Here is an 11,292-nt window from a genome sequence, read left to right on the forward strand (position 1 = left end):
GATGGGGCTTGGAGCAACCTGGGCTAGTGGCAGGTGTCCCTGCCCATGGCGGGAGGTGGAATTGGATGAACTTCATGGTCCCTTCTCACCCAAACCACCCTGGGATTCTGTGATAATACACGAGTCAGTGCAAAAAGAAAGGATTTGTTACAATCCCTAGAAACAGGAATCAAGGTTACCTTTTCCATTCAAGGAAGCCACCAGCCCACACCCATCAGGAGATGATTCCAGATGAAAAAGGCACTGCAGGGAAGAAGGGGGAATGTGACCTCCAAGTTTAGACAGAGCTTATGTGAAAGGCACAAATAAACCCTTTTTTACCAAAGCACATTTCCCTCTGCCTCTCTCTCCCTCATCCCTCCTCTCCACAAAGAGGAAATTTCCAATTAACAGGAAAAAATCCTCATTGACATCCTGCTTTGTGCCAGATGTGGAGCAAAACGAATAAGGTCACTGATCCAAGCCCTGATATCATGGCCATTTTTGGAGCCAGCCACCGGGAGTTATACCTGAATTTCCACAATGCCCCCAGTTCTCCTGCAGACCCTCCTGGCAGCCAAATCCTTCATATTAATTAGCAGAGTGACTTTTCTGATGGAATTCACTGCAACCAAGATTGAACACGCACCAATAAACATTGCAGCAAACTTTGAGTGCAATTACAGGGACCCAGGATGGGCTGCCAAGCAGCCCACATTCGTTCAGGGGATGGCTCTGCACATCTGGCAACGCTGGGCGAGCACTCCAGGCAAGAGCTGTGACCCAGGCCTGCTCTGGGTGCTGGGGAGGGAGGGTCATCCAGCACAGGGGAAAGGCTCCAACAACCAAAGGCACCAGCAGGCCTGGCACTGGCACCCACCTCAACTACTCCTTCCTCTCCAGATGCCTGTGGTCGCTTCTTTGGGACCTCTGTGCCCACATTGATCTGGGATGGGGAGAGCAGCTTGCTGCTCCTCCACTGCACATCCAGGAGGAGGCCCCTGTTTTTGTAGATGTCCCAAACCACCAGCTGGGAACAGCAACCTCCTGCTTCAGGTGGGACAGTGGATCCAGAGGATGTTGGCAGCAATCAGCTGGGAAGAGCAGAAGTTGTGTCCTTCACCTGCATGGCAAGGAGGGCTCCTGCTGTGGGACAGGGCAAGGAATCCTGGAAGATGGACACGACCCGGCTGGGTGTGATGGCACCTGGAAATTACCATGTGCTGGGCTGATCACACAGTGTGGGCAACAGGGGAAGGGGGGATTCTGCCCCTCTGCCCCCTCAGGTGAGACTCCACCTGCAGAGCTGCCTCCAGCTCTGGGGAACAACAGCACAAGGATGTGGAACTGCTGGAGTGAGTCCAGAGGAGGCCACAGAGATGCTCTAAGGGCCGGAGCCCCTCTGCTCTGGAGCCAGGCTGGTGGAGCTGGAGGTGTTCACCTGGAGAAGAGAAGGCTCTGGGGAGACCTTAGAACCCCTTCCAGTGCCTAAAGGGACTCCAGGAGAGCTGGAGAGGGACTTGGGACAAGGGCCTGGAGGGACAGGCCAATGGGAATGTCTTCCCAGTGCCAGAGGCCAGGCATAGATGGGATTTTGGGAAGGATTGTTGGCTGTGAGGATGGTGAGTCCCTGGCACAGGTTGCCCAGTTCTGGGACACCGATGATCTAGGGATAGAGGCACAGACAGGGTGGTTTCCAGCCAGGAGGCCCAGGCAATGCCCAGCTCCTGCTGCTTTTCGTGGAATCATAGAATCATTACAGTTGGAAAAGACCTCCCAGGCCATCGAGTCCACCTCTCATTGATCAACTTTTAAACCCCGAACCAGGCAGCAGCTCTGCAGTTTCACTTCACTTTGTTGCAGTTAAACGCCCCATTTTCAGGAAAGCAGCAGCCAACGCCCCACGGCTTTTCTGAAAGTGAAAGCAGCATCCACGGCAGAGCCGGGGCCAGATAACGAGGGGAGCTGCGCTGGGCTTCTCCCAGCCCCGAAGCTCCGGGCACAGAGGAGACGGTAGGACCTTGGGCTGAGCTGCGGGGCTGGGAGCCGGGATCATTGCGGAGCGGGAACTTGTTGGTCTTCTACTTCCCATTCTGTGTTTTTTTCCCATGGCTGGGGAGATGCCAGGGAAACCGAAGAGGGGTCTGAGGGCAGTGGACGGGTGGTCTGTGCTCCGAGCGGGGCTGGAGGAAGCCGCCCGTGCTCACAGCCGGTTTGGGGCAGCTCGGGGGATCCGTGTGCGCTGCGGGGGCTGAGCTGGGAGGGTGGGAAAGAGGAGGGGTGGAGGGGGAGGGAGGGAGAGCGGGGAGAAGGAGTAGGTTCTGGGGGGATTCAGGGGCATAGTGGTGTGTGCAGAGGTGCAAAGCCCGGCGCAGAGCCGGCAGCGGGGCTGGCTGGGGACAGATCCCTTGCGGAGTCCCTTCCCTTTGCATCCTGTGCCCGGTTGGAAACGCACCCTGCAGGCGGGGCCGATCCTGCCCGTCCCGGGCACCACCAGCCCCAGGCGGGTCCGAGGGGCTGCGCTGCCCTGAAGGCAGGAGCGGGGGATGCTGGGGCCGTTGTGGGGGAGGGGGTGCTTGTTACAATCTGCTCAAATATTGCAGAAAGAACTTCAGATCCGAATATTCTCTTAAGCAAAATTAAAAACCACACGAGTTATCTGTTGATACGAAAACTGATTTTATTAATTGCTAAAAGATGCAAAGAGAAAGAGGAAAAAGTAACAAAAGTTGGAAAATGCTAAGATTACTTCTAGAAGCAGAGAAAAGATACCACCAAAGCTACCCTTCCGCCGAGCTGGTCTGGGGGGGGGGGGGGGGAAAAGCGGTTTCTCCCTTTTTTTTTTTTCTCTGTCTCTGCCGCTTTTCGATGTTATCTCTTTAGCTTGCGGGGGTTGGGGTGTCTTAACAGCTTTAGTTCTCTGGAATGCAGCCAGGAAGAGTGCTTTTGCCACTCACGCCGAGCCTCTCAGGCCGTGCATGGGTCCCGGTTCAGCCGCACCTTTTGGCCCTCAGAAATATCGTAAGGGAAGATACAACTCACGCAGGTGGCACGGCGGGTCTCAGTCCTCTCCAGGCCAGCAGAGTTCCAGTCTCCAGTGACAGGCAGGCAGCATGCGGTGGCAGAGCAAAGGTGAGGGGAGCTGGGAAGAGCTTCTCAGATAGGGTAACTGGTTGTCTCTCCCTTTTGCTTTCCCCGATCTTCCAAAATTTTTCCTCAGCTTTTACAGTGTTCAAAGGAGACTGTAAGTGGTTTCTTGGCACATAGCCCTATTCAGATGTTCGAGTAGAAACGATAACCATAAACAATAGGGGGCAGGAAAACTCCAGGAGGAAGCTCTGCTGAGAACTTCCGGTAGAAAGCCAACAGAGAATTTTTGGTAGGAAGTTGTGACAGGCAGAAACAATGGCTAAACATTATTTTTGGCATTTCTATGTTATCTGTGTGCTACACTGCTGCCTGTGCCCCGTGCTACTCCTGAGGGAGCAGGGCAGCTCTGGGGGGACGAGGGGCCCTCCTGGCACCTCCTGCTCTGGCCCCAGGCCTGGGGAGACACTTTGTCCTTTTCCTCCACGTGGAGGAAGGGTGGGATTCACCTCTCTTACAGTCGAAACTTCACAGCCCAGAGTACTCTGCTCCCTGCTGCAGCCCTTCAAAGCACAAACGTTTCCAGAGCCCATTTCCGTGGGGCAGAGCTGGGGAAAACACTCTCGGGGGGCTGTTCCTGAGAAATGAGGTGCAGGCATTCCCATGGCAGGTCCTCCTGCCAGCCTTGCTGCTTCCCTCCCTCGCTTTCAAGGAGAAAAGGGATCCCAAGCCATTCCATAAACATGGTCAGTGGTTCTCTGCACTAGCACAGTTGCATGTGGCTTTTTCCCTGTTCTTGAAGCAATAGGAAGCGGTGCTGGGACTGCAAAGGGTACCTGGGGGCTGGTTCAGGGTCTGGCTGGGCTGGAGTTCGTGTTCTCCAGCACAGCCACCGGCAGCTGAGACTGAGCCAGTGCTGGCAGCGCTGCAAGGGGAGAGAAGCTGGGAGGGGACAGAGCTGGGACAAGTGGCCTGAGGGGACAATATCCAGCAGTGGCCCTGACCCAGCAGGTGCCTTTGAGAGCAGCTGCTCCAACCCCCGAGGCTCTGCTGCCCAGGCAGCAGCTGCACATCTGCCCCTGAGGGGAATTGATGACTAAAGTCCCTCCTTTGCTTTGCCAGCACACCCAGTTTACCTCCACTGCCTGAACTCCCCTGACCTGGCCCCAGCCGTTTTTCTTCCCTCTGCTTTTCCCCTTCTCTGTCCCATCCCACTGGCAGGAGTGCAGTAGCTGCTGGGGGGTGACTCAGGGCCTGGTGGGATCCAACCCCAGTGCCATTTCTCCCTCTTCAGCTCTCCTGGAGCCCCTTTAGGCACTGGAAGGGGCTCTAAGGTCTCCCTGGAGTCTTCCTTTCTCCAGGTGAACACCTCCAGCTGTCCCAACCTGGCTCCAGAGCAGAGGGGCTCCACCCTGGGAGCATCTCCGTGGCCTCCTCTGGACTCGCTCCAGCAGCTCCACATCCTTGTGCTGTTGTTCCCCAGGGCTGGAGGCAGCTCTGCAGGTGGAGTGTCAGCTGAGTGGGGCAGAGAGGGGCCTCCTGTGCTGCCCATGCTGTGGGCCACACAGGGTGTTTCTGGCCTGGGTCCAGCCTCTCACCCACCAGCACTCCAAAGTGCTTCTCCCCAGGGCTGCTCTCCGTCCATTTTGTGCCCAGTTTGTCTTTGTGCCTGGGATTCCCAAGACCAGGTGCAGCCTTTTGCACTTGGACTCCTTGATGTTCATGAGTTTTGCACTGGCCCAACTCTCCATCCTGTTGAGGTCCTTCTTGTGGGATGTCCTGGTTCCAACCAGAATGGGGTTAATTTTTTGGCGTTCACAGAATCCTAGAATATTGTGAGTTGGAAGGGACCCACAACAATCATCGAGTCCAACTCCTGGCCCTGCACAGGACCATCCCCAAGAGTCACATCCTGTGCACAAGTGTATCATCCAAATGCTTCTTGAGCTCTGCCAGCATTGGTGCTGTGACTATTGCCCTGAGGAGCCTGTTCAATGTCCAACCACCCTCTGGGGGAAGAATCTTTCTCTAATATCCGACCTAAACCTCCCCTGACACAACTTCAGGCCATTCCCTGGGGTCCTGTCACTGGTCCCCACAGAGCAGAGCTCAGTGCCTGCTCCTCCTCTTCCCCTCCCAAGGAAGTTATAACTGCAGTGAGGTCTCCCCTCAGTCTCCTCTTCTCCAGGTTAACACACCAAGTGCCCTCAGTGTCCTCACATGGCTTCCCCTCTAGGCCCTTCTACCTCATCTGCTTGACTTCCCACATTTGGGAATTTCCTGCTCCTGCCCTTAGGAGGTGGTGCATAAAAAGTGACCAGCACTGATGCAGCCCAGCCCCTTCCAAAGCCTCTTCCCAGGGGCCGTCCCAAACTCTCTCCCTGAGCAGCCTGGACTCTGTTCTCCTCATGTTCAGGGTTGAAGGTTTGCTGGTACTTTTCCTCCTGTCACCAGACATTTTACACTCGATGACTTTGTGGTGGCTGTGGCCAAGATGGCTCCAAAGGCCATCACAAGACCCTCTCTGGTAATGAGGAGCAAATCCTCAGGGGCACCTGTCCGAGTTGGCTCCCCAAGTCTCCAGTCACTACTGATGGGCCAACAGAATGCCCCAGGCACAGCTCTGGGCAAGGACACTTTGGATTTTCCCACTGCCCTGGGGTGGGAACCATGTGTGTCCCAAGGGGCAGCTCCTGGGGGAACAGGCACGAGTGGGGTGAGTGAGGGGCTCGGCGGTGGCAGCTGGAGCCGGAGCACAGGTCCCACTCGTGTGCCCGTGCCAGGGTTGGGGTGAGTGTGTCTGGGGAGGGAGGTGCCTGTGGGGTGAGTGTGTGAGTGCTGCCTCTGTGTGCTGGGAGCACCAAGGCGGAGCAGCCAGTGAGCAGGAGAGCCGTGGGGCTGGGAAGAGGGTGTAGGATGCACACAGGGGTGTGGGATGGGCAGAGAGGCTGTGTTGGTGCTTGAGGTATCCAGGAATGCCTTTGGCTCTCTGCACTTATGGATTTAGGAGTCCCGTTGAGAGGATGTGGGTGATGTTGAAGGCGACACCTTGTCCATGGCAGGTTGTGTGGCCAACTTTGTGTGTGTGTGTGTGTGTGTGTATGTGTGTTGTCTCTGGGATACACACTCAACTTCAGGGCTGATCCCACAACAGATACATCCATTGTCCTGGGAAGGAGACCCTGGGTCTTGTGACATCCCAGGCTGGGCTCCAACGGCTGGATGGGAGCATCCCCAGGCCCAGAGCTGCTGCAGAGCCTCTTAGAAGAGCCTGGGGCCTCTCACAACAAACCTTAGGGAAAGTCTCTTTTCTTCCCCTACAGCCATGCCTTCACAAGATGACACCCAAAAGGGGGATGAAAAAGCACAGCTCCTGGCTTCACAGGAGGACACCCAAAAGGGGGATGGAAAAACACAGCTCCTGGCTGAGGTATTTCAGAACGAAGGACTGGAGGTTGGATATTGGCTCCCCAAACTGTCCGAGATCCTGGGAGTCCAGTGCACAGAAGCCCTGCAACATCTGCAATATGAAGACTACCTTAAGCTGGAGTGCCATGTGCGGCACTCCTGGGAGAAAAACGCGCTCCAGAAACTCCTGAAAATACCAGAGAAGAAAGCAGCTTCTGAGGAGCTGCAGAAGCAGAGACAAGAAGCGGCCAAGCAAGTCCTGAAGGAGCTGACAGAAACACCCAAGAGCCGCAGCCAGAGCCAGGATGCTGTAAGGCAGAAAGCAGAGGCTCAATGGCAAGCCATGGAGATTTCCAAGGAGTTCCAGCCAGCGCCAAAGAAGCCTTTGGCGGATGTACTGGAGAGCAACTTGAAGCAGCTGGAGCAGCAGGAGTCATCAGTGGGCAGGAGGGAGAACATCCCCGACACAGAGGTGCTGAGGCAGGCATCAGGGGGACTGGCCCTGCAGGGCATCTACAGAACCAGCAGAGCTGAAGATGTGCTGGCAAAGCGAGAGCAGCTCATCAGGGTTCCTGAGGGATTCCAGCTAGTCGGTCCAGAGCAAGGATCGGTGCTTGAGAGGAAGGAGTTCTCCTCCAATGCAGCAGAATCCTCTTTCACCAAGTCCATGGAGCAGCTGGGCTTCACCATCAGCGCTTCTGCCAAAGCCGAGTTCTGGAGGGTTAATTTGGGCCTTGGTGTAGATTACAGCAGGTCCTCACAGTCAGAGGACACCTACCAGTCCAACTCTGAGAAGAGCTACTTTTGCATCACCAAGTACCAGTACATCCCTCTGGCCTCCTGCTTCTTCCAAAGGCATCAGCTTCTCCTCTCGGATGCAGCCCTGCAAGAGCTGCAACGCATGGAGCAGCTTTTGAGCTTCACTCGGGAAGAAGACAAGCCCAACCTGCTGGAGAGCTTCTTCCACAGGTTTGGGTCCCACGTCGACCAGGGTCCCCTCCACTTTGGAGGAATATTCTGGTGGAAGGCATCTACAGAAGGATTCAGAGGCGAGCACCGGGAAGAGATGAAGCGACAAACATCTGAAGCCCTGAACAGCTTTGTCAGGGCCAGTCTCGGTGACTTTGGGGCCAGTGCAGGAGGGGCCACAACTGTTTCCCAATCCAGCTCAAAGGCCTCTGTCCAGGGCAGAGCTGGAGAGAGCTCCCACACAGCGATTCAGCTCTACGTGGTCAACACAGGGGGCCCATCAGAGACAGATTCTCTTCCTCAGTGGAAGACTGGGCTTGTGTCTAATAACTCAACGTGGTGCGTTATCGACCGCGGCTTCCAGCTGATCCCAGTGTGGGATGTCATCCTGTGCAATCACAGCAGGGATTTTCAGTCCGTCTATAGAATGAGCAGTGCCCTCAGGGCTGCATACAAAGCACTGACAAATCAGAGCGTTGACACCACTGTTAGAGAGGAACTGGCCAGTGCAGTGGAAGAGGCCAGAGATTTCATGGAGTTTGTGAAGACCTGGGAGGGGACAGTGGATGAAAGGAAACTGCTCATGCTGATGGATCTAAAAGAGAATCTGAATGCAAAAACCAAGAACCCCAGTGTCTGGATTGAGGTGTGCCTGTCGGACAAAGCCCTGCAGGAGGTTCTGGTGAACACTGTGAGGAGCTGCCAGGAGTCACCTCCAGAAAACTCCACCTCTATCAAGGCACTGTTGTGGAGCCTCCTGGATCCTCATATCAGTTCTGTCAAGAACTTCCCCAAGTCTTCCTTCATTATGCAATGGATCTTCCAGACTGAGCACAGGCTTCCCAAAACTTCCAAAGCCTTTGAGCTTGAACAGCTCCTGGAGACACTGCAGCAAATGAAGGAGCACATCCATGCTGTCACCTACACACCAGGTGTGCCATCTGCTACTGCCATTCAGAAAGCAAAGATAGAAGCCACCTGGAGTACAATCCGTGTGATTCATTCCTCACTCCAGTCTCTCCAGGAAGGGGCTCAGAAGGACATGCAACTGTTGGTGCTCTTAATTGCAACCAGCACAGGGTACCAGGTGGACAGCAACACTTTTCAGCGCCTCCTTGGACATCAAGAAATTCAGTACATGGCACAGGCAATGCAAGCGGCACATGAGCAGTATGTGAATCTGAAGGAACAAGATGCTGACAGAGCTGAGGCCTCCCTCCTGCTGACAGGTCTGACTGTGACACCTGAAAGTAAAGAACTGTCCCCAGAGCAGAAGAGGGAGCGTTTAGTTTTCATGGAAAGGCACTTGAAAGGCTTATGGTCTTCAGGGATAAAGAATCTCCTCCAGAAGCACAAGGAATGCGAAGATTGGGAGATGTTGGAATGTGACTTGTACAAAACCATGTTAAGTGGTAGCAAATCCAAAGCAAATCAAGTCACTGCAAACCAAGAGTTCCTCCACTTGCTCAAGCGCCTTGGACTAGAAAATCACTATCCAGGAAAAATGGGGATGGTAGATTTCCACATCATCTGCAAGACATCTCTGCATGACAGACAGACCAGCAAGGACCAGGAACTGCCATTTCACTTCTTGCAGAAGCTCTCAACTGTGGATTATTGGGTGAGGTACCTGACTTGCAGGGAGGGGAGCAACCCAGGACTTGCCCCTGTGCCAGAAACCACAGAGCAAGAGCATGAAGCCTTAGAATTCTTTAAAAACTTTCTAAATGATTTGGGGGAAGCAGCCCCTGAAACTGCAAGCAGGGAGGGCCACGTGCACCCCATGGACCTCCAGATGGCAATTTTCCACTGTGCTGATGACTTCTTGAGACAGTTCATTGCAACCAAGCTGGCCTCCTGCCAACTGGCACTGCCTCTGCTGGTGCCCAAACCAGGCACTGCCCAGATTGAGTTCCCACTCTGGGCCCTCAGCCAAATCAAAAGGAGCTGGAAAGAGGCGGAGAAGTCAGGACAGCAGCCCGGAATGAACAGTTACAATAACAAACTCATTTATCAGGCAGAGACACCCATCGTGTCCTTCATCCGCATTGGCACCTCTGCCTCCTTTTCCAAGTCTCAGCTCCTCAGTGCTCTGCTGAGCAAACAAAGACACGACACCTTTTTCCATCGCCATTGCCGAGGCAGCACCAGAGAGCGTTTGCTGATGGAAGGTGTTGTGGAGATTGCCTGGTACTGTCCCCAGGGAAGCCCTGATGACACCTTTGAGTGCTGTGTGGCTTTCTGTAACCTGCATGGGGATGCCAGGGGTCACAGAGCACAGCTGCAGTTCTTACAGGAGATCTCTACTGTGAACGTGGCTCTCGTATCCGAGTCTGAGCACATGGATGACAGAGGAAAAAAACTTCTGCGTGACCTGTGGCAGTCACAAAGGCCTCTGGTTTGTCTTCTCACTGACAAAGAGAAGGTTGCAGCTGGACAATCCAGCAAAAACATAACAATAGGGATCAAGAACAGAAATGAAAGAGTAATGTTACATGAGCTGAGCAAAACAATCGGGAATCTCCTGAAAGGGTCCAACTCACGTTTCAGTCTGGCTGCCTGCGTGGACAAAGCTCGCCAGCACGGATTCTTAGTGGATGAAGATCAACCCGATCCGCCACCACTGATTCTTTGTGTATGAAGATCAACCCGACAGCCAAAGCAAAGGCAAAGGAGCTGGTGACTCTTCTGAAGAAAGAGAAGGTGTCTGAGATCAACTCCAAGCTCCTACCTCTTCAAGAAAATCTGTGGTACAAGTGGAGCCAAAGTGAATCCAAAAAGGCAGAAATAAGAAGAAAGCAAGTACAGCAAGCTTTCCCCCGCAATCAGGTGATGAAGCAATTTTTTGGCTTTCTCCTGTCACAGCCTGTAGATACCAAGAAATACTTCCTGCAGTGGATGAAGGTCTTTATGGACGACCTGTCCTCTGGTTGCCTTGAAGAACTGAGGTGAGACCAACACAAGTTACGGTCTGAAATCCGTACAGGAAAGGAAGACCAGGAAAAACCCAGTGAGTTAAATGCCCTCTCTGAAGAAATCAAAGATTCATCCATTGGCCCTGAGCATCTTTTAAGAGTGGTAGGGCAGATTTTTGAAGCTAAGGAAGTAATGAGTTCAGAGCATGAAAATGTTGTCAAACTGCCCCAAACTGCAGCAGACCTGATGGTTTCAGGGTATTCTGTGGATCTGATGAATAGAGATGCTTCTGACCTCTCCTTGGTCTGCTGTGTGGGAGCAATCTTTGACAGCCTAATTGAGAGGCTGGGGGACAAACGAGTGTTTGTTCTCTCCGTGCTCGGCCTGCAGAGCACAGGGAAGTCAACCCTGCTGAATGCCATGTTTGGGCTGCAGTTCAACATCAGTGCGGGGAGAGGCACCTGGGGAGCGTTTATGCAGCTCCTTCCACTGGACAAGGAACTGCAACAGGACATGGGCTTTGTTTACATGCTGGTTGTTGACACAAAGGGGCTTTGTGCCCCACTCATGGCCAGTAAACAGTCCCTGAATGATGATAACAAGCTGGCCACCTTTGTCACTGGCATCAGCAACATGACCCTGATCAACATCTTTGGGGAAAATCCCTCAGACATGCAGGATGTTCTTCAGATCACTGTGCAGGCTTTTCTGAGGATGAAGGAAGTACATCTTTCCCCAAGCTGCCTCTTTGTCCACCAAAATGTTGCAGAAGTTACTGCCAAGGAACAGAACCTGGGAGGACAAAGACTTTTTCAGGAGAAGCTGGATGAAATGACAGTGGCAGCTGCCCAGCAGGAATCCTGTGACGTCTCCTCCTTCAGCGACATCATCCACTTTGATGTGAACACCCACGTTCACTATTTAGATCACCTG

At 53.8% G+C, this 11,292-nt stretch overlaps 1 protein-coding gene across 1 annotated transcript; it reads left to right on the forward strand.

The window, feature by feature from the left end:
* Positions 1-1,916: 1,916 nt before the first annotated feature.
* Positions 1,917-11,289, forward strand: LOC113940630 (interferon-induced very large GTPase 1-like; the record flags this gene model as incomplete). The annotated part of the gene is given in 3 exon segments (XM_027631784.1): positions 1,917-1,992; positions 6,390-10,081; positions 10,084-11,289. Coding segments are annotated over 2 exon segments (4,896 nt in total), but the record flags the coding sequence as incomplete, so codon positions are not given.
* Positions 11,290-11,292: the final 3 nt, after the last annotated feature.

Source organism: Corapipo altera, unplaced genomic scaffold, assembly GCF_003945725.1.
Source record: "Corapipo altera isolate COAL_440 unplaced genomic scaffold, ASM394572v1 73370, whole genome shotgun sequence".
Lineage (NCBI taxonomy): Eukaryota > Metazoa > Chordata > Aves > Passeriformes > Pipridae > Corapipo > Corapipo altera.